The sequence below is a fragment of the Stomoxys calcitrans genome, chromosome 5, assembly GCF_963082655.1.
Source record: "Stomoxys calcitrans chromosome 5, idStoCalc2.1, whole genome shotgun sequence".
Classification (NCBI taxonomy): Eukaryota; Metazoa; Arthropoda; class Insecta; order Diptera; family Muscidae; genus Stomoxys; species Stomoxys calcitrans.
Window position 1 is genome coordinate 129,668,110 of NC_081556.1, and position 24,136 is coordinate 129,692,245.

The following is a 24,136-nucleotide window of genomic DNA, read 5'->3' on the forward strand; positions in this document are numbered from 1 at the left end:
ATGATTAGTATAGAAGATTTGTCCGGGATGCACATTTATATTGGATACGGTTCTCTTCATTGATTGATGATTTAGGACAGTAGTGGGCAAATTCATATATACTATTGCACTTTATTGTGTACGTAGTTTTGTCCTTTTCTAAAAGAATGAGTAGATTTAGTACCTTTTTCCAAAGGAAAGGGTAGTTTGAGTATTCTTTCCCAAACAAAATAGTAGTTTTAGAACCCTTTCCCAATCAAAAGGGTAGTTTTAGTACCCCTTCCCATAAAAAGGGTAGTTTAAGTACCCTTTCCCAAACAAAAGGGTAGTTAGTACTAGTAATTTTAGTACTCTTTCCCAAACAAAGGGTTTTTATAGCACCTTTTCCCAAACAAGAAGGTAGTTTTAGTACCCTCTCCCAAACAAAAAGGTAGTTTTATTACCCTTTCCCAAACAAAAGGGTAGTTAGTACCCCTTCCCCAAACAAAAGGGTGGTTTTATTACCCTTTCCCAAAGGAAAGGTTATTACCCTTTTTAAAGGAAGGGGTTGTTTTAGTACCTTTTTCCAAAGGAAAGAGTAGTTTTAGTACCCTTTCCCATAAAAAAGGGTAGTTTAAGTACCCTTTCCCAAACAAAAGGGTAGCTTTAGTTCCCTTTCCCAAACAAAAGGGTAGTTTGAGTATTCTTTCACAAACAAAAAGGTAGTTTTAATACCCTTTTCCAAACAAAAGCGTAGTTTTAGTACCCATTCCCAAACAAAAGGGTAGTTTTAGCACCTTTTCTCAAACAAGGAGGTAGTTTTAGTACCCTTTCTGCCCTTTTCTACAGGAATGGGTTGTTTTATTACCTTTTTCTAAAGGAAAGGGTAGTTTGAGTATTCTTTCCCAAACAAAATAGTAGTTTTAGTACCTCCTCCCTATCAAAAGGGTAGTTTTAGTACCCTTCAAAAAAGGGTAGTTCTAGTACTCTTTCCCAAACAAAAGGATAGTTTTATTACCCTTTCTCAAACAAAAGGGTAGTTTTATTACCCTTTCCCAAACAAAAGTGTAGTTTTTCCCTTTCCTAAACAAAAGAGTAGTTTGAGAATTCCTTCCCAAACAAGCCCATGGGCTTGGAAATAATATGCATTGTGTTAGTGTGCTCATAACTGATTTAGGGGTTAACAATATTCTTCTCTTATACTATCTTTCTCTAGGTTAGACTATGTTAGATTGGAAAAGAGGGTCCAGAAATTAATCTATCGGTGCGGCTAGCGAAGTTGTAAGCAGGGCATGAAGAGCGGAAGACAAGGAATATGCTATGTCAATGCTTCGATTTCATGACGGAAAGGTCCCACCTTTATGGATCGAACGCTATGGCGGACTTAAAAGGAATGCATGAAGTACATAGTACTCCAGACATAAACCTCGTTTACACTGCTCTTTAAATCCGGATTTAATGGCTCGATCATCTGTTTTCCCTTTATGAACTCAGCTGACGAGAGCCTTAAATCCGGATTTAATGAGCAGTGTAAACGGGGTTATAGGCTTTTTGAGTTTTCTTTTAGATTTATTGAAGCGCATATTAGGTCGATTACTGAGTAAGATGTATGCCCGCAAGAAGACGGCATACATCCATGTTCTTGAGGGCATACATCTTACTCAGTAATGGAAAAAGCCCAGCTAACAATTTCGCTACCTGCACCTATCTTGTGTAAGTTTTTACTTTATCCATCTATTCCTTAGTGGGTATCTTCAATTGTCTCTGAAAGCTTGGTCCATTTGGTCTCTAGATTGTTAAAGGCTTCCTCAAATGCACACTGAATAACACCCCCATCATCTAGAGGGCGCAATTTTTATACGAATTGGCGACTTCTACTATGGTATCGAACATTCAGTTCAATTATGGTCCGAATCGGACGATATCTTGATATTATAGCTCCAATATCATAGCAATTCTTTTCTTTTATCATTTGTTTGCCTAAAAAGAGATACCGAGAAAAGAACTCGACAAATGCGATCCATGATGGAGGGTATATAAGATTCGGTCTTATTCCATTATGAAATAAAGCCCCATTTTTGGGTCTTTTTACATTTTCAGTTTGGGCCTTGGAGCCTTACCCTCTTTCAAAGTTTTTAATTGAACTTTTTGGTCCTTCGGCATCGAATTACTTCCATTGCCCGACTTAGTTCTAAATACTACCCTTACCCCTTTTACAGGCCCCAAATCTTAAGCATGCTGGACCTAATTGGAATATCAGAATGGACCATAACAGGCATCCGAGTGTAATGATCTTATTGGTGAATAAATTTCAGTTTGATGGGGGTGTAGGTGCACTTTTCCATATTTTTCCCATAAGGACCAAGTTATCCATTAGACTGGAAGGCATTAATTGTTCTTTCCATCAAATGTAAACTATTTTTTATTCCGATACTCAAAAGCCATTCATGCCAATAAAACAAAATATTGTAGAAAGCCCCATGAAAGGAAACCCCATAATCGCGCTCTAGTGACAATAAACTGAGCAATAAACTAATTGTTTAATTTTGTCACAAATAAGAATTATTTAATAATATCATAATCGGGTATAGATATTGCGCAAAATTCTATGTTATCGTCCAACTGATGGTTGGTGGTGGTTGGTAGTACTTGGCCATGAAATCTAAGTCATAAAATCGCTTCATAATTTGTTAAGGAAATCAATTATTTCTTATTGTAAGTGATTGGAATTTAGTAAAAGGTACGGGTTTTGCAGATTTTAAAAGAAACGAACGATGAACCATAAATGGACAAAAACAAATTTTTTGAATTGTGAAACATTTATCAGTTATTTTTTTGTTAAAATCTGCGCAATTTCCAAAATAAATGAATGAATTTTATTAGAATAATATAATAAGTATATTTCGCTTAAAATCTATAAACATCATGCATTATAGCTATCAATAGCTTAACCCATTAATGACTAATGATTGAAAGCACACAAAAAAATCGGTCATAGACCAAGTGGTGTCGCTAAGCGGCACGCTGTTCGGACTCGGCATAAAAAAGGAGGCCCCTTATCATTGAGCTTAAACTTTAATCGGACTGCACTCATTTATGTGAGAGAAGTATCCCCTGTTCCTTAATGGAATGTTCATGGGAAATTTAGATCATAAGCTCATAGAAACATTTTAGTAAAAAACGGGGAGAATGTGAGTTAAACATGTTTGCATAAGAACAAAAAAATGTGCTGAAAAGTTACCTCTAGGTGCTGGGGTTCAGCTCACCGGGGGCAAGGTTTGTTACAGAAATTTATTTGATATGAGACTGAGGGAGTGAAACGCTTTTGATTTGGGTTTTATATAATTTATTTGCTTGATGAAGTCTCAAAGCAAGAAGGTTAGAATTTAAATCGGGAGATAATCGGTGCATATGGAGGCTATATCAAGATATTGTCCGATTTAGACCATGTTCGATACGAACGTCGAGGGGCACAACACAACACACTGTGCCAAGATTTAGCAAAATCGGATAATGAATGTGGCTTCTATAGGCCATAAACCTCAAATCGGGAAATCGGACTACATGGGGGCTATATCACGATATTGACCGATTTAGACCATACGACCAACACAACTCACTGTGCAAAATTTCAGCGAAATCGGGTAATAAATGTGGATTCTATAGGCCCAAAAACCTCAAATCGGGAGAACGGATAATATGGCGGATATACAGATATCTACTGTCCTAAGACAACTCTTACTTACTTTACTTTATTTGGCTATGACACAACGTTTGTCGCATTAGCCAAACTTAGAATAGTCTTCCAAGCGCCTCGATCTTCTGCGCTTATTCTAAAATCTCTGACACTGACAAGTTTCAAGGTATCTCCTACCACAATCCACAGAACGTGTGGATTGCTGTCTGACCAGTAACGCATATTTTGCTTATTGACGAAGCCATACAGCCAGAAATGAGCCTTATCGCTTAAATGGACGTAGCGGAAGAAGTACGGCCCAATGACGCCTCCCGCCCATAAACCGCACCAAACCGTAATTTATGCGGGATGCAATAATGACTCATGCAGTACGTGTGGATTGCGGTCTGACAAATAACGCATATTTTGCCTATTTACGAAGACATTCAACCAGAAATGAGCTTCATCGCTCAATTGGACGCAGCGGAAAAAGTACGGCTCAATGACGCTGCCAGCCCATAAACCACACCAAACCGTAATTTTTTCGGGATGCAATGATGACACATGCAGTATGTGTGTATTGGTGTCTGATCAATAACACATATTTTGCTTATTTACGAAGCCATTCAGCCAGAAATGAGCCTCATCGCTCAATTGGACGTAGCCCTCTTAACGTTGAGGCCATTGACTCCGACATTGACTCCGAATTTCGATAGTAAATTTTACTCATTTCCACTCGTTGTTGGCTCGTATATCTCTTTTTATCATGAAATGTTAAACCTTACTGAAGAAAAATGTCGAATGAGCGGCTCCTATCGGTCTGCTTTTGTAGGGACCCTGAAAAAACCCTGTATTATACTGAGATTCTAATCATCGGGTATACCTTTTCCTAGTCAGATTACGTAGACACTTCAACAGCGTGTCGCCTCCGGCCTTATGTAGTGCTGCTGGCAACCCATCGTTTCCTAATGCCTTGTGGTCCTTCAGTCAATTTATTACTTCGCTGTTCTCATTCACCAGATTGCCTTCATTGTCAGGAGAATGTGTCTGTACCAAATCTATCGGTTTGGTGTTTAATTCTTTGGATGAATTTCCGGACTTCATTCTAACACCTGAACATCGCCATTCACGGACACTCAAGTCTTTCCATTGCTACATTCTTCCTGCGGAATAGTCGTTTGTCTTTTCTCCTTTTTCGCGTTGAAGTATTGAGCTATTATGTGGATTGTGGTTAGCCTCTCACCGACAGAAGGTAATCTGGAGCCTATGACGAACCAATAATTTACAGCCACAGACGAACCAAAAATGGAAGCTGAAATACAACGCGTCACCTTTCGCTGTGATTGTAAAGCCTCTCCTAAGATATCTTAATGTCGGCTTGTACTCTTCTTGTACATCACCATGGCAGAAAAAGCCAGAGGTTTATCGACCATGAACATGGAAAATCTGAAACCTTTCGTGGCAACAAGATCTAGGCTGAGGACATGAACGAGGGACATATGTTACGTTGGAAAGAAAAGCTGTCGGAAGCACAAAGAAAATCCTTTGAGACCGATTTCATTTCAGACGTGGACTGGACCAGAGTTGCCGTTTTTGGTAGGTTCCTATCAAAATTGGTAGGTTTTTATTGTCTAGGTAGGTTGGTAGGCTGACCTCAATTTTAGGTAGGTTTTTCCATATATGTACATATAAAAACCAAGTGAATTACCAAAGAAATTACACCTTGTCGTTTCTGTATAATCGTTAAGAATGCAAGAAAAACCATGGAAAAAGGGCGAAAGTTCTGATGTTGACTACAACTAGTACGAGCGTAAAGGGATTTCTCCTAAATTTCATAAAATGCCTTGAGTCAGAAAACAGGGATATGTGGCAGGTGAATACGAATATGGCCAAATCTAGTTCATACTCAGGGTCCATGCAACTCACTGTAACGGCGAAAATTTGTAGTAAAATCGCGTTTCTTGGCTCAAACGCTTAAATTGGAGGACCGCTTTATCCAAACTCGGCACGATTTTTCATTGAAAGATTTCAATGGAGATTTTTTATCGGGAGATCTGTATAAAGGGTACTATATCAAAATAGAGGTAATTTTTGAACTTTAGGAAGTAAAGTGATTTCATCAAACAGACGGACGGGCGTATCTGGTTGCCCAAAAAGTAATTGCGGATTTTTTAAAATAAAGTAAATGCATTTTTAATAAAACTTAGAATGAACTTTAATCAAATATACTTTTTTTACACTTTTTTTCTAAAGCAAGCTAAAAGTAACAGCTGATAACTGACAGAAGAAAGAATGCAATTACAGAGTCACAAGCTGTGAAAAAATTTGTCAACGCCGACTACATGAAAAATCAGCAATTACTTTTTGGGCAACCCAATAGATCCTGTATGAATAACGACGATCTAGTACGTTGAAATTGTTTAAAATGTAATTTGATGTTTTCTAAATGGAATGGCTAAATGGCCAGCTGGTCGGTGGTGGACAGAACAATGCTAATACTGAGGGAAAGTCATGCGGATACTAAGTTTTCAAGTTTACAATTGTTGATTTTTGGGGTTTAAAAGTGACCATCACGTGTACAGTGAATGGTTAATATTTAGATAAAGCTGCGTTCAGCAATATGCTTAGGTATATTTTATATTAAAAAAAATAGATACAGTGAAATATTTCCATTAAAATATTCTACGCCAAAAGATTAGCATTAAACACACCCCCTTTCATCGCTTTCTAGAATTCCAAAACGAATTCTTGTTGGCAATGAATAATACCAAATTTCATGCAAATAATCATTTTTGCGTCATTATAAACCGCGCACACACAAAGGTGGTTAGGTATTTAACTTTTTTCGAAACACATTTTTTTGGTCACGAGTATCGAAATAATGACACCACACATCTTAAATGCATGACAAAGCAATTCTTTGTATTAGATTTCATGGAAAAAACCCTAAAAATTTTCAGCTACAAAACACATGAATGGTGTCACATTCCCGAAGAAAAAAACTCTTTAATTACAATAGAAAGTAAGTTTATTTATGATAATGATGATTTGCATTAAAAGAAAACCTTCATATACTTATTGACTTCTATTTAGCGCCTTCACAAGTTAGAGACCAAACACCAAACGAAAGACAGAAAAAAACAATTATTATAAAAATAACAACAAAAGCATTGAAAACAATAGCAATTCTTCCAAAAAAAAAAAAATGAACAAAACAAATGGGAATTCAAACATAAAACATTACGAATTGGCAAAATGTGTAGGGCTTCCTTCTGCTGACTTTCGTCACATTGTCATCACAGACCGTTCAGTCCAGCCTAAAAATAACATGTGCAAATTGTCCACTACCATCTAGAGGTACTATTTCATGTTTTGGGGCTCGTCTTTAGCCACTGCTGTCGCCATTGTCGCCTCTGTTGGCGCCTATTACTGAAATAACTATGAACGTGTTGAACAAGGGTTGATTTAAACCGATTTGCAAAGAAACAAGGAAACATATCAGCAATGTCACCATAAGCCCAATGGCACTGAAGCAACCGAATAATCCCTGATGCCACAAAATCTACGACGTATTTTCTTTAAGCTCAGAAACCTCATTTACACTTTTATTCAATGCCTATCTACCTATTCCCAGTATAACTTATAGGACAGGTATAATTATTGAAAGCTAGAACAATTGCTTTTTACCAATGACTTTTACATCGCCAAAATTCCAAATTGAATTGCATAAACTACACGCAAAGAAATTAATTTGCTGATATCAGAAATCACTGTATGCTGATATAAAATTAAAATTTTTTAGCTTTTAAATGAAACTGTTTCCGACTTGCGAATTTCTTATCGATAATCAAGGCAATTGTGGCATTCTTCAAAAAAAAAAAAAAAAACAAGACTTAAAATCGAGAAATCGGTCTATATGGCAGCTATATCCAAATCTGAACCGATTTGGGGCAAATTGAAGAGGGCTGTCGAAGGACCTAACACAACTCACAGTCCCAAATTTCGACGAAATCGGGTAATGAATGCGCCTTTTATGGGCCCATGACCTTAAATCGAGAGATCGGTCTATATGACAGCTACATCCAAATCTGGACCGATCTGGGCCAGATTGAAGAGGAATGTCGATGATCCTAACACAACACACTGTCCCAAATTTTGGCAAAATCGGACAATAGGTGCGTCCTTTATGGGCCCAAAACCATAAATCGTAATATCGGTCTATATTGCAGCAATATCCAAATCTGAACCGATTTGGGCCAAATTGAACAGGGCTGTCGAATGGCCTAACACAACTCACAGTCCCAAATTTCGGCGAAATCGGGTAATAAATGCGCCTTTTATGGGCCCAAGACCTTAAATCGAGAGATCGGTCTATATGACAGCTATATCCAAATTTGGATCGATCTGCAATATATTGCAGAAAGATATCGAGGGGCCTAACTTAACTCACTATTCCAAATTTCGTCGATATCGGACAATAGGTGCGTCCTTTATGGGCCCAAAACCTTAAATCGTGATATCGGTATATATGGCAGCTATATCCAAATCTGAACCGATTAGGCCAAATTGAAGAGGGCTGTCAAAGGGCCTAACGCAATTCACTGTCCCAAATTTCGGCGAAATACGACAATAAAATAGGACAATAAATAGGACAATAAATGCACCGTTTATGGGCCCAAAACCTTATATCGAGAGATCGGTATATATGGCAGATATATCAAAATCTGGACTGATCTGAGCCAAATTGAAGAAGAATCTCGAAGGGCCTAACGCAATTCACTGTCCCAAATTTCGGCGAAATAGGACAATAAATGCACCATTTATGGACCCAAAACCTTATATCGAGAGATCGGTCTATATGGCAGCTACATCCAAATCTGAACCGATTTGAGTCAAGTTTCAGAAAAATGTCGAAGAGCATTACACAACTCACTGTCCCAAATTTCGGCGAAATCGGACAATAAATGCACCGTTTATGGCTCCAAAACCTTAAATCGAGAGATCGGTCTATATGGCAGATATATCCAAATCTGGACCGATCTGAGCCAAATTGAAAGAGAATGTCAAAGGGCTTAACTTAACTCACTGTCCCAAATTTCGGCGAAATCGGACAATAAATGCGCCTTTTATGGGCCCAAGTCCTTAAATCGAGAGATCGGTCTATATGACAGCTATATCCAAATCTGAACCGATCTGTACCATATTGCAGAAAGATATCGAGGGACCAAACTTAACTTCCTGTCCCAAATTTCGGCGTCATCAGACAATGAATGCGCCTTTTATGGGCCCAAAACCTTAAATCGAGAGATCGGTCTATACGGCCGATATATCCAAATCTGGACCGATTTTAGCCAAATAGAAGAAGAATGTCGAAGGGCTTAACTTAACTCACTGTCTCAAATTTCGGCGACATCGGACAATAAATGCGCCTTTTATGGGGCCAAATTTCAGCAAACTCGGATAATAAATGTGGCTTTGAAGGGCCCAAGACCCTAAATCGGCGGATCGGTCTATATGCCAGCTATATAGACCGATTGAGGGTCTTAATTTAATTCACTGTCCCAAATTTCAGCAAAATCGGATAATAAGAGTTGGTTTAAGGGCCTAAGACCCAAAATCGGCGGATCGGTCTATATGGGGGCTATATCAAGATATATTCCGATATAGTCCATCCTTCGGTGGCAGGTATAACCATTTATATGCAAGTGGTATAACACCCATTATATACGTCATGAAAGTTCATTCGATACGAGAGTGCACTCTATCACGTATGCGGTAATTCAGCCCCAGGTCCGTGTGATGCAGGGTTGCCACCCAATCAGGATTCAAACTTTTTAGCAGAAAAATCTTCAAACCGCTATAACTTACAACAAATGAATGGATTTAAAAACGCCTAGAGTTTTTGTGTAGAATTTCCTAAATATTAAAACAATGTATCACAAAATGTTTTTCATAAAAAAACATACAAAAGAAAATTAAATTTTTAACCCTTTATGCTTCCTTCGATTTTTTTTCAATGAAACTGACTTGTGAACTTCTTATCGATGTGTTCCTTATTTCGTCACCTTTCTACCCCACAAAGGAAATTTTGGGACAGCCATATTTATAAGAGATACAAATTAATTAATCTGGTCACCCCAACTCTCTCAATGTTTGTCCGATTGTAATAATATCGTCATTTGCCTACTGTTTCTCACGAAATTTTGTACAAGGAATTTTCTTATGACACCCCACATAGCTTGTGAAATTCATAGAAATCGGTTCAGATTTGAATATATCGCTCCCATATATATGTTTCGCCCGATTTGAACTAATACGCCGATAATTCGGTCATTTCTTAGCCGATTCTCACGAGCGATTCTCTTATGACTCTCGACATTACTTGTGAATTTTATAGAATTCAGTCCAGATTTCGATATAGCTCCCATATATATGTATCGCCCGATTTGGACTATTACGTGGGAAAATTTCATCCCAATTTTGTCTTACGAGAATATGTCGAATATGGTCCTTATCGATCTATAGCCTGATACAGCTCCCATATGAACCCATCTCCCGATTATGCTTCTTGAGCCCCTACAAGGCGCAATTCTTATCCGAATGAACTGAAATATTACCCAATGACTACTACAGTGGTCTTTAACATTCAACTCACTTATGGTCCGAATCGGACTATTACTTCATATATCTCCAATAGCATAAGAATTCTTATCCATTATTCTTTGTTTGCCTAAGAAGAGATACCGCTCAAAGAACTCGACAAATGCGATCCATGGTGGAGGGTATATAAGATTCGGCCCGGCCGAACTTAGCACGCTCCTACTAGTTTAGTTCTTACCTGGCCCTCTACAATGCCTCAAATAGAAAAATCCATCAGATTGGCATCTGACGAATTGGACGGCCAGTGTCTGTATGAAATGAAGTGGGAAATATGATTTTTTAGCCATTAGCCATAAAGCGAAGAATAATACTGGCAAACTGATGCTACTTTGGACCAAGTAAGCAGTTTAGAAACAAGGTCACCTCTCGACAGACGAAGATTACCCTATACAAGACACTGATACTACGCGAGTTTTTATATGGTTCTGAAGCATGGGTACTTGCGAAAGCAGATGAGGCAGTGCTTGGAGTATTTGAGAGAAAGATTATTCGTAAAATATATGGACCAGTTTGTGTTAATGGAGAATATAGGCGACGTATAAACCATGAGCTGTATGACGACGATAGCATAGTTACACGCATCAAAATACAACGGCTGCATTGGCTAGGTCATGTTGTCAGAATGGATGAAGAAGCTCCAGCAAAGAAGTCTTTTGAAGGCAAACACGGTGGTACACGCAAACCGGGAAGACCAAAAGCCCGATGGAAAGATCAAGTTGTGAGGGACACCTCGAAATTTGGTGTCAGAGACTTTAGAATCACCTCAGAAGATCGAGGCACTTGGAACGCTATTCTACGTTCGGCTAGTGGAACAAATGTTCTGTCATAGCCAATTAAAGTATGTTCATGGCCTACGACCAAAGCAGCCTCCAAAATGCTTTCATGATACTAATTCGCATTGACTTTGACGCCAAGCTCGATGGAAACGATTGAAGAGCTGCTATCGGGGTTCACAGCAATCATTTAAAATAGAAAATTACTTCGGGTGGCTTTTCGCAGACTGAAAATCTGGTACGTCTGCTGGGTTAAGACCACTTTGGGTGTTTACGAATGATCAATTGGGAAATTTTCCTTGTCAAAGAACACGATGTTGGGAAACTCACCATTTTCGTGCAAGCATAGCAACTCCTTTGCTCTTTCGAATAACTTTAGTTTTAAATAAACGCATGCTTTTGGTGGCTTGTAAACCATTTTATGAGCTATCAATAAAACAAATATCGTGTAGCTGTCATTTCTAGTTTGACAGAAATGCCAGTGTGAACATGGTAAGACTTCGTGTCAGCTAACCTGTATACCTCAATAATCTCCTACATAAAAAAAAATTAAATAAAAAACAATTATTTCAAAATAAGTGCACATTAAAAAACAACAACACATATTTGGCATGACAAGTGTTTGAGGGAAAAATAATACACACTCAAATTGAATATGTTTACCCCATCTGAAATGGAAAAAGCAGACAAAAAAGTGCGCATCACGTGCGTCATTTGGCCATTGTCATCAATTGTGGGCATTGGCTACAGGCCATAATTCACAGGAACAATAGGGACCGCACACAACACAATGAACTTGTCTTAACGATGCTAAACACTTTCTACCTTACGGTTATATATACATACCAACACCAACCAGTTCCAACCCACATAGTGGCTGCTGCGTTTGAACAAACATCTCCACTCAAAGCGTAAGGGTATGGGTATGGGTGTACAACATACATACGATGTGTGAACGAGTGGGGATTTTGGATTTCTTCAAATCGTGACATTTCAATATATGCGTTGTTCTTTCTTAACGATTACGATCACCCCAAAAAGAATCAACCAACAGACATTATCACATGCTTTACCCATCACCTTCCCCCCACATATACTTGCGATACACAGTGGGACTGGGGACGGGATGCGACAAACATTCAAATATATGTACAAACGCGTGAGTGAATACACGCAGAAATATTCCTTTCGACATTTTGTCAATATAGATTATATATATAAGTAAAACATATCTACATTCCTTCATACTTGTATATATAGTAGATGTATGTTGTGAGATTTCTTCCAACCTTCCTTTTTAATAATTCCATATTTCTGGCATTTGTTTCAGATTAAATGGCCACAACAAATCAAAATCATCGGAATGTCCCGGCTGCCGATGAAGCAGCTGCCTCTGACACATTGGTGAGCAAGGCGAATCAGGATAAGGAACAATTCGAGGATGTGGACAACTCGACAGCAGCTGTTGTGGTGCCGCCCGACAGTGGCTGGGCCTGGGTGGTCATGGTTGCTTCGTTTTTGTGCTGCACCATCATTGATGGTATCGTCTTCTGTTCCGCCTTTATACAGGACCAACTCATTCAAGAATTCGGAGTGACCAAATTCTATGTATCGTTTGTGTCCTCGCTGCTCAGTGGCTGTTATCTAATGGCTGGTCCATTTGTAAGTGCAATGGCCAATCGTTTTGGCTTCCGGCCGGTAACTATAGCTGGTGCTCTATTTGCAGCCGTGTGTTTTGTCTGCTCCAGTTTTGTGAACAGCATAGAAATGTTGATGTTAGTCTATGGCATACTGGGAGGCATTGGATTCTGTATGATTTATATTCCGGCTGTGGTAATCATTGGTTTCTATTTTGAAAAGTGGAGAGCTCTGGCCACCGGCATAGCTATGTGCGGTTCCGGTGTGGGCACTTTTGTCTTTGCCCCCTTATCCGATTTCTTGCTGAAAGAGTATGGCTGGCGACGCATGTTGCAGGTTCAAGGTGTGATCATCATCGCTTGCGCCATCATTGGCATTGCTTTCAGACCCATTCAGCCACTGACTCTGGCAGTCACCGAGAATGGCAATGTCGAAGAGGATACCAAGAAGAAGATTAATGGTCATGGCAATACTGTGGCGCCGAAGCCACATTTCACCACCCAAGCTTTTAGCAAGCCTTTGCCCGAGGGTCGTTTCGCCTACTCCATGCCCAATTCGGCACACAATACGTATATGGGCTCGTCGCCAAAGCATCATTATCCCACGGCTGCCGAAGTATTCAAGGGGGCTAATTTGGAGCGTCGCCTGTCAGGAGTTTCGAACAAGGGCACTGAAATGAAGAGTCTACGCAAATCGCAGCCCACCACACCCAATGGTGAACCATCACAATTGACCTTCAACCTCCACAAGGAACTCACCACAGTGGGTGAAAACGAGGAAGAAACCGAGAATGAGAACTTGTTGGTTACCGAAGCCAAGCCCACCATAGTTCAAGCCCGTCGTCACACAGTTTCCGGCAAACGTCCCCTGAACATTGGCAGTCGCAGCAATGTGGGCTCCCAAGATGGCGTCAATGCCACCACCACCCGTCCCATGTATCGTGATGATATCTTCTTTTCCGGTTCTCTGCAACGCATACCCCAATACCAGTCACAGTCTTCCTTGGCCTATCACATGTCCGTGACCCGCCTACCCACCAAACAGGAACAACTCGAAGAACGCGAAAGTGGCTGCCATTTGTGTCCCGAGGCTGTGCGTCGCACCTTGGCCACTATGTTGGATGTATCCCTTCTGAAATCTCCCGCCTTTATGCTCTTGGCCTTCTCAGGTTTTCTAACAATGATGGGTTTCTTTGTGCCCTTCACATTCTTGAAGCCTCGAGCCATGTCCGCCGGTATGGAAGAAAGCAGTGCTGTGCAGGTTGTTAGTGCCATTGGTTATTTCAATACAATTGCTAGGATATTCTGTGGTTCCATCACCTCCTTCCCCAGTGTGAAACCCTTGTGGTTGAACAATATCGCCATTACGGCCGGTGGCATTGCTACCATCTGCAGTGGATTCATCATAACGACCGCCACTCAATGGACATTCGCTGTATTGTTCGGTTTCTGTATTGCCTGCTTCTCGGCTCTGCGTTCATTGATAGCTGTGGAAATGATTGGCTTGGAGAAGTTGACAAACGCATTTGGCTTCCTTATGCTGTTCCAGGGTATAGCCGCCACCATAGGCAGTCCCATAGCAGGTGAGTTCAAATATAAAACTTTAAAGTACTCAAGTATTGCTGGCTCGTCAAGCTCTTATAGGAACAAGATACTCGCCTTGTCATATCGAGCATCAAAGGCACAAAGGCAGGAAATGTTTCAACGTCTTATCATCTTCCCCACATGCCCTACACATGCTACCATTTGCCGCACCGATTTTTCATAAATGTGCTTGTTGTCCTATGTATTCTGTGGTAATACCGAAAGCGTTACTGACATCCGTCTTACTTCCTTCCCACGATCTGGATCTCCCCATAGGATCGCCATTCTACCGACCGTTTCGCTGTTCTACAGTGTTACAGGCACGTTCATCACCCACGCCCTTAACTCGGACTGCGTCGCCCCGAAAGGCTTCGGGTTAACCAAGTTTATTGTTTGCAGTCCTCTGGCCTTGACTGCCAAATCGTCTGCTCTTTCATTCTCCATACTCCGCTAAGCCCGGCAACTAAACGATGCGGATCGTGCCGTCCACAGAGATGGTGTTAAACTCCTTCTTACACTCCAAGACTGTTCGTGACCTTACCGTCCTGGTTGTTATTGCTCTGATGGCCAGTTGTCTGTCCGTAAAGATGTTAACACTCAACATCCTCGCGTTAACACCACACCACCTCACGCATTCCGTGGTCGGCAGGATCTCCGTCTGTTATGATAGTCAGACAGTCGAAAACGGATTTCAGTCCCTGGGTTCTCAATGTAGACCCCAGGCCTACTCTGTCCTCTAGCTATGATCCATCTTTGAAGCATGAACTTCCAGATGGCAATATCAGATTTCAGTCAATCCAAGACCGTTGGCAGCAGTGTTTCGCACTCGACCTCAAGTGTTGTTTCAGGTATCCGATCGGAAACCTCTTGCATTCCTTCCATATTTCCTATTGTCGCCTCGATTATACCGCAATGGTAAGACCTGCTCCGATCCTCTATCCATTCTCCCATCGCCTTAAGTCGCAAAGCCAAAGTAGAATAGTCTCTAGTGCCCTAGTGGGCGTGGTCATCATCGCTCCGCCTATGCCAAGACAACATGTTCTCTGAACCTGTTATATTATCCTTACGTTGCGCTTCTTTCCATCGCATTGCACCATACTACGTAAGTAAGTATTGGTTTAATCACGTTCATGTAGAGCCAGTGGATTCTCGGATTCAGACCCCATTTCGAGTGTACGGCCCGTGTACATAGTGCCCAACATCTGCGAGCCTTCTCCCAAGATCACTCCTAAGTATTTGTCCTTGTCAGATATCGAAATGGTTCTATTGAGGACACGTGGTGCGTCAAATTGGCCCACCTTCATCTTCCTGGTGAACACGAAGGTGGGCCAATTGCTCTTGGCATTCTAAGCCTATTTGGCCCTGCCTGTCCGTCTGTCGAAAGCACAAATACTTTCAAAGAAACAAAGCTAGGTGTTTGAAATTTTGGACAAATACTTCCTATTATGGATTTTGACTTATTGAGCTTCAAGAGAGCGTAATTTTTATCGTTTGTTATTTAAAGAACGTGTCAAATGCGATTTGACTTGTTTCTTACTGTCACCCCATGACGTTCGCCAACGCTGTATCATTATAACGCTTTAAGGTGCGATACACAAACGTTTTGCACACACTGAATTGTAAGAGTTCGCCAACAATAGTCAATTGTGATTTCCCAGTCAAGTATAACCCAATCATTATATCACGCTTAAAGTTCATCACGTATGACTTTCTTTTTAAATAAACTTAGAACTCAAATGCTGTTGGTGGCTTTTTAACACTGGCTTTGCACCCCGATCGCCTGGGTTCAAATTCCGGCATGAACATCAGAAAATTTTTCAGCAGTGGTTATCCCCTTACACAGAAAGAAAAAACCACAACAAATTTTTCAATTAAAACATTAATTCATTTAATGATTTTTTAATTGAATATTATTTAATATACCCTCCACCATAGGGTGGGGGTATACTAATTTCATCATTCTGTTTGCAACACCTCGAAATATGCGTCTAAGACCCCATAAAGTATATATATTCTTAATCGTCGTGACAATTTAAGTCGAACTAGTCATGTCCGTCCGTCTGTCTGTCGAAAGCACGCAAACTTTTGAAGGAGTAAAGCTTGCCGCTTAAAATTTTGCACAAATACTTCTTATTAGTGTAGGTCGGTTGGGATTGTAAATGGGCCAAATCGGTCCATGTTTTGATATACCTGCCATACAAACCGACTCTGGGTCTTGACTTCTTGAGCCTCTAGAGGGCGCAATTCATATCTTATATTGAATCAATTAATTTCATGATTGAAACCAATTTTTATTTTCTTTTCTGTGTACTACACAAAAAAAAATATCGCGAAAATTTTTTCAATTAAAAATTTAATTGATAATAAAAATGTATTCGATTCAAGAATTAATTGAATCAATCATTTTTTATTTGAATCCGGATTTTTCCAATTACAGTAGTGATTGAAATTTAGGCAATTTTTAGTTAAAAAATTAATTGACTCAATCATTCTTTTAATTTTGAATCTGAACTTTATTTCAATTACAATCGTGAATAAAATTTTTGCCATTTTAAATTAAAAAATTAATTCATTCAATAATTTTTTTAAGAGAATGTAAACTTTTTTTTTCAATTTTAAATTAAAAATTAGTCGATTCAATCATTTTTTAATCGAATCTTAAAAAAATTTCATCGATCGGGTACCTGAGATGAACCTTGAAGTCGAGTGCGAGGCACTGCTGCTATTAGCACAGTCTTGGATTGACGGAACCCTAGCATTGCCATCTGGAAGATCATGTTACACGGATGGATCAAAGCTCGAGGACAGAGTGGGTATGGGGTCTACATTAAGAAACCAGGGACTGAGATCTGTTTTAGACTCCCATAATACGGTCCTGCAGGCGGAGATCCGGGCGATCACGGAATGCGTGAAGTGGTGTGATGTGGTGCGAGGACGTCGAGTGTAAACATCTTTACCGACAGTAAAATTGCCATAAGGGCAATAGCAACCAGGACAGTAAGGTCACGAACAGTCTTGAAGTGTAAGAAGGAGATTAACGCCTTCTCTGAGAATGGCAAAATACGCATCGTTTGGATGCCGGACCATAACGGAGTAAGGGGAAATGAAAGGGCAGACGATTTGGCGGTGAATGCCAGGGGACTGCCGCCAATAAACTTGGTTAACCCGAAGCCTTTCGGGTCGACGCAGTCCGAGTTAAGGGATTGGGCGTCGAATGCGCATGCAACATTGTGGAACCGTGAAACAGACGGTAGGATGGCGAAAATCCTATGGGGGATCCAGATCGTGAGAAGACGAGACTATTAAGGCCATAACGAAGTAAGGGGAAATGAAAGGGCAGACGATTTGGCGGTAAATGCCAGAGGACTGCCGTCAATAAACTTGGTTAACCCGAAGCCTTTCGGGTCGACGCTGTCCGAGTTAAGGGAGTGGGCGACGAATGCGCATGCAACATTGTGGAATCGCGAAACAGTCGATAGGACGGCGAAAATCCAATGGGGGATCCAGATCGTAAGAAGACGAGGCTGTTACTGAAAGGAAGTAAGAAGGAGAACAGTATAGCTATTGGTATCATAACGGGATACATAGGACTACGAGCTCACTTATGTAAAATCGGTGCGGCAAGTGATAGCATGTGTAGGGCATGCGGGGAAGATGATGAGAGGTTGGAGCATTTCCTTTGTCATTGCTTAGGGGAGTGGTATTGAAAACAAATAAGGATTCCTAACTTAAAATTTTTCTTTTTAGAGGTAACTTTATAGTTTTTAGAGCACACAACAAGCCTATTACGCCTATTAGGCGTATGTCCATAGTGGCAAGGGGCGGATTAATATCTGCACCCTCTTTTCAACCTAACCTAAAAATTGTTCATATATTGTGCATAAGTAAATTCAATTAAAGGCAAATTTGTCCCCTTTAAAGAAGAAAAAGAAGGAAATTTCAAAAACTCATACGTCCCACATTTCCACAAATCTGTAGCATTACCATGGCAGCCGCTTCTATAGGGTGATTTTTTTGAGGTTAGGATTTTCATGCATTAGTATTTGACAGATCACGTGGGATTTCAGACATGGTGTCAAAGAGAAAGATGCTCAGTATGCTTTGACATTTCATCATGAATAGACTTACTAACGAGCAACGCTTGCAAATCATTGAATTTTATTACCAAAATCAGTGTTCGGTTCGAAATGTGTTCAAATTTTGACAAATTTTGTTCAGCGATGAGGCTCATTTCTGGTTGAATGGCTACGTAAATAAGCAAAATTGCCGCATTTGGAGTGAAGAGCAACCAGAAGCCGTTCAAGAACTGCCCATGCATCCCGAAAAATGCACTGTTTGGTGTGGTTTGTACGCTGGTGGAATCATTGGACCGTATTTTTTCAAAGATGCTGTTGGACGCAACGTTACGGTGAATGAACACATTTCGAACCGAACACTGATTTTGGTAATAAAATTCAATGATTTGCAAGCGTTGCTCGTTAGTAAGTCTATTCATGATGAAATGTCAAAGCATACTGAGCATCTTTCTCTTTGACACCATGTCTGAAATCCCACGTGATCTGTCAAATACTAATGCATGAAAATCCTAACCTCAAAAAAATCACCCTTTATGTGCCGGATGCCAAGAGCTGCCGCTTCAAAACACAACACACTGATACGATAACAACAACAAATCTATAGGGCACCCCTACCCGACATTCGAAATATTTTGGAGAACCCAGGACCATTGCCCAAAAAACGCACCTTAAGTTCATGTTCCAGTAGGTAAACATCCGTGCACCAAATATAGAAATAAATTGGAATTTTCAAACAAATTGCAATAATTTTTTAATGGGGTCCATTAAAAATGAATTGAAAAATTCGATCTTTTTTTTAATTGGATCAATTAAGAAGTTAATGGAAAATTTCAATCATTCGTAATTGGATCAATTAAAAAAATTAATTGAAAATTTTTGTAATTGAATATACAATTTTTTTAATGGAATATACAATTTTTTTAATTGAAAATTTTTTAATTATTTTTTTTTCAAAAACGGTTATTGATATTTGTAATAAATGATTATTTAGAGGAGTATTATTATTTATTAATCTGGTTCAAATAAGATAATAATCAGTATTTGTCCTCAGATTATTACCAGCCACTGGAGTCCCGAAGGTCAGCTAGTGTCTTGGTATTAATTTTATTTTTATGTTTAATATGATTTTATAAAAAAGGAAAACAAGACGATGAAGACTTAGGTTTGCAGTCTCTTTATTTGTCAAGATACGGTAAAGAATGACAACTTATAGCTAAATGTATTGACTTATAAAGGGACAAGTAAAATCATGAAAACAATCTAGTATCCAATGGAATTAAAATGGAACAATTTGAAACAATGAAATACAAAAGTAAAACATATTTTCTCTCAACAAAAATTACAATTTATGAGGGTAGTTGGGACAGTTAAGGAAAATATAAATTAAGTTCAAATTGTCAAACATATAATTATAATAATCAACATTCATAAAAATCAAGGTAAATAAATACGGCCGTTACATCCTCCCCCTCTGGTGCATTAATCGCCTCGATGATGTCACCAGGACTTTAATGGTTAGTCTTGTTCGTCAATCGTGTGGACCTTCTGGGTGTAGAAGTGTGAGTGTTGTGTTGGTTGCTTCTTCCAGTAGTGCCCGCATTCGGTTGATTGTTGTGTTGGGTTGCTGGTGTGTGCAGCCGTTGCTGATGTGCGTTTGTATTGGTTGTTGTTTTCGGACGACCTCTTTTCCGAATCGGGTAGATTGGTGCAGAAGCATCGCCTTCATATGGTGTGAGCGCTGAAACATGATGTGTTGATATTGGTGTGTTTGGGTCATCAGTCTTAGCTATTGTGTAACAAGCTGATCCTTTTTCCCCAATAATAAGATATGGCCCATCACGTCGTGGTGTAAACTTTGAAGTTAAATTTTGACTTGCTTTGCTTAAGACATGCGTTGAGACCAATACTTTGTCGCCAATTTGATAATCATTTTGAGATTTGCGTTTTCGATCAACGTTTTCTTTATTTTTGTCTTGCATTTTCTCTTGTGTTTCATTAGCGATTTCAAGGGTATCTGCTAATCTCAATAAGTGTGGTGTGATTTGCGGTATAAAGTTCTCACTTTTGATTATGGCTTTGAAGTCATAGTGCACTTCGGTAGGAGATCTCAATTCTCTTCCAAACGTAAGATATGCCGCAGTGTGCTTTGTACTATCACATTTTGCAGTGTTCATTGCGAAACGAATTGATGGCAACATTAAATTCCATTGGGTATGATCCTTGCCAACACAAATTGACAGTTGGGTTTTAAGATCCCTGTTCTTTCTTTCCACAGGATTCGCTTCTGGGTGATACACTGGAGTGAAAGTCTGCTGGATTCCCAAACAAAAAGTCAATTTTTGCATCAAGGCAGATATAAATTGAGATCCGTTATCAGTATGAATTCTGCGTGGAACGCCATATCGAAGTATGATTTCGTTCAGTAAGATTAAAGCACAATTTTCTGCCGATGCTTCTTTAAGGGCAAACAATTCCATCCATCTGCTGCAGATGTCTTCGACGGCGAGGATCCATTGATGTCCATTGCTAGTTCGTGGTAATGGTCCAAATAAGTCAACGGCTATAATTTCAAATCGCTGTCTACTACTGACGGTTTGCAACAATCCAGCTGGTTTCATATTACTCGGCTTGTACTTTTTGCATTCGTCGCATGCTTTCACATATTTCGTGATATCCGATCTAATTCCAGACCAATAAAACAATGGGGCAATACGAGCAATAGTTTTGTCTATGCCATAATGTCCTGCTGTGGCGTCTTTGTGGTATTTTTGTAAGATTTCTTCTCGTAAAGAGTTTGGTATGACAAGCTGGCCGTTTTCCGAGTCTTGTTCAGAGCAATAACGATACAGAATTCCGTCGACTATTATGTAGCCACGACTTGCGTGTCTGTATGAATTTTCATCATTTTGTTCAAATGAGTCAATGATTTTCTTGAGCTCGGGATCGTCAAGCTGGGATTTGCGAAATTCTTCGGATCCTTTTCTAGGAAAATCGATATCAATCGAGTTACATTCGCATGAAATGCAACATTGTTCGCTTTCGCATGGTGGACGAGAAAGAGTATCTGCTACGACGTTTTGCCTTCCAGGGGTATATTCGAAGCGTAGATTATAGCTTTGTAGAAATAAAGACCATCGTGCTAGTCTTCCTGTTGGAGATTTTAAAGCAAAGAGCCATTTCAGCGGCTGATGATCAGTTAAAATGGTGATTTCCGAACCTTCTACATAGCCTCTAAATTTCTGTATAGCCCAAACAACGGCTAGAGCTTCACGTTCAGTTGTTGAGTAATTGCGTTCTGCGGGTATAAGCAGACGGCTGGCGTACTCTATAGGGTGTTCTTTATCTTTCTCCCCCTGCAATAGTACAGCCCCGATCGCGTAGTTGCTCGCGTCTGTTCTAAGAAGGAATGGTGCCGATTCTTGAACTTGTTGCAATACTGGAGGAGAACTTAACAGCTGCTTTAATTTATTAAATGCCTGGTTTTCTTCGTTCCCCCAGTTCCATGTAGCTTTCTTCTTTGTCAAATTCGATAGGGGTCTGGCAACTTTGGAAAAATCGGGAATAAATCGCCTAAACCAAGAGCATGTTTGAAGAAAAGACATGAGCTGTTCCAAATTCTTCGGTTTTGGCCGATTAATTATGGCTGCAGATTTCTCTGGGTCAATTTTAATACCGCTTGTAGTCAAAATATGTCCCAAGTATTTGACCTCTGATCTGCAGAAAAAACATTTTCTGTCATTCAAATGAAAACCAAACTTTTTAAGCTTCTCGAAGGTTTGATCTAAATCAGACAAATGGGTCTCAAAATTTGGAGAGCAAATAATAATATCGTCAAGATAAGCCAGTATTAAGAGCTTTGGCAGACTTGAGCGAAACTTGTCAATTATTCTTTGAAAAGTGGCCGGAGCGTTCTTGAGTCCAAATGGCATTCGGTTAAATACGAATATACCGAATGGTGTGGTGAAAGCTGTTTTAAGCTTATCTTCTTCTGCAAGTTTTATTTGCCAGTACCCAGATTTTAAGTCTAATGTCGACATATACGGTGTTGCTTTAGCTGCATGAAGTAGGTCATCAATTCGAGGTAATGGATATGTGTCGGTGACAGTTATAGCATTTAATTTGCGATAGTCTACGCACAGTCGAATTTCATTATCCTTTTTAGGTATAAGTACCACTGGAAATGCCCAGGGAGATTCCTTTTCTTCTATGATTCCATCTTGCAACATTTTATCCAATTCTGCCTTCAACTTCACTTTCATAGCTGGTGAGATCCGGTATGGTGGATTGGCTATTGGCAGATGATTTCCGGTATTAATTTTGTGCTCAATGTTGGCTATTGGAGCAACAATATTTTCAAATATGTCGTTATGCTTATTGATAACGCTTTTCAATAAATCTTTTTGACTTTCAGTCAAATGTTCAGCTTCGTTTTCTCGAAATTCAAAATCGATCGCGTTTAATGTAACCGCTTGCGGTAAAACTTCAGTTTCCGCTTGTTTTTTCATTTTCTTCAATGGAGGGAATATATTATTTTCATTTGGGATTTCAAAATCCTGTGGTATAGCATCAGCAAATATTTTTGTGATACCTCCTGGAGAGTAGTCGTTGGCGGGAAATTCAGCAACATTATTTGGATGTGTTGGGTCTTCTTCGCCATATGCTACAAACCATGATAAAAAATCTTGAACGTTTTCTTTCTCCCTTTCGGTTTTTGTTGTACTAGCATTCATTTGACTACGTTTTTCAATAGCCTTAGATGGCGTACATTTAAATTCAAAGATTTTGGATGGTTCGTCAACAAAATGCCAAGTCCTTTGTGCTAAATCCATAACCATTCCACATTGCTCCAGAAAATCTATACCAATTAGGGTTCGATTGTTTCTTGCCTTTGGCAAGCAAACAAAACGAATTCGTTTAAAACGTTTGCCTATAAGAATACAGGCTATGGTCGATAAGACCATTTCTTTTCTCGAACTTCCGTCAGCCAATGTCACCTCTGCAAATACTTCTTGAAATGGGACCTCCTTTTTCTTCAATAACATAAAAAGTTCGTAACCAGCTATGCTTGTCCTGGCAGCTGTGTCCAGATAAGCTTCTTGGTCCGATCCATTGACATTTATATTTATGGTTGGAACATTTCTACCAACAATTGTGGTTTGAATACTATTTAAGTTTAGTTCCTTTGGGCTTTCCATTATCTCTTTGTAGTTGCATTTTGGACAGTTTGACCTGTAAAATCCTGCAGCACCGCAGCCATAGCAGTTCAATTTTACTTCATCTTTGGTCTTTCCCCTCTTTTCGACCTCTATTCGCTTGTAACATACATCGGCTGTGTGGTTCTTTTTACGGCAGTATGAACAACGAACATTTGTCTTTTCTCGAGAAAGTTGGGGTTTAATGACAATTTCTGTCTTATTTTCAGTCATGAATAGCTCTATTTCTCGAGCGCTACTGAGAAGGTCCTGAAACGTTTTCACAGCTTCTCTTGGCACTTTCTCCCGAATGTTGACATTGATTTGATAGTAGATCATATCAATAATAGCACGCTCGGAAACTTTTTCTTTTAACAATGCAAATAACCGCCGTTTTCTGCAGATAAAACTGTCAGTGCTTTCAGTCGGTTTCTGCTTGTCCTTAAAAATTTCGGAGTAAATTCTCCAATCAGATTTGATGGGCGCAAATGCACTTCTTAACAGATTAATAGCATCCTCGAATGTGCTAGCCTCATCTTTAACTCCTTGCCACCATGATGATGCATATCCTTCTAACAAA

General features: G+C 39.6%; 1 protein-coding gene across 2 annotated transcripts in view; it reads left to right on the forward strand.

Annotated features, from left to right (window-relative positions):
• The window catches only part of LOC106089402 (uncharacterized), a 75,876-nt gene that overhangs the window by 47,671 nt on the left and 4,069 nt on the right, over window positions 1-24,136 (forward strand). For both annotated transcript variants that reach the window (XM_059368998.1, XM_059368999.1), the window contains one exon: window positions 12,398-14,287. In XM_059368998.1, the coding sequence (XP_059224981.1) occupies window positions 12,403-14,287 (1,885 nt within the window). In that variant the 5' untranslated portion in view covers window positions 12,398-12,402. The remainder of the gene's footprint in view (window positions 1-12,397; window positions 14,288-24,136) is intronic.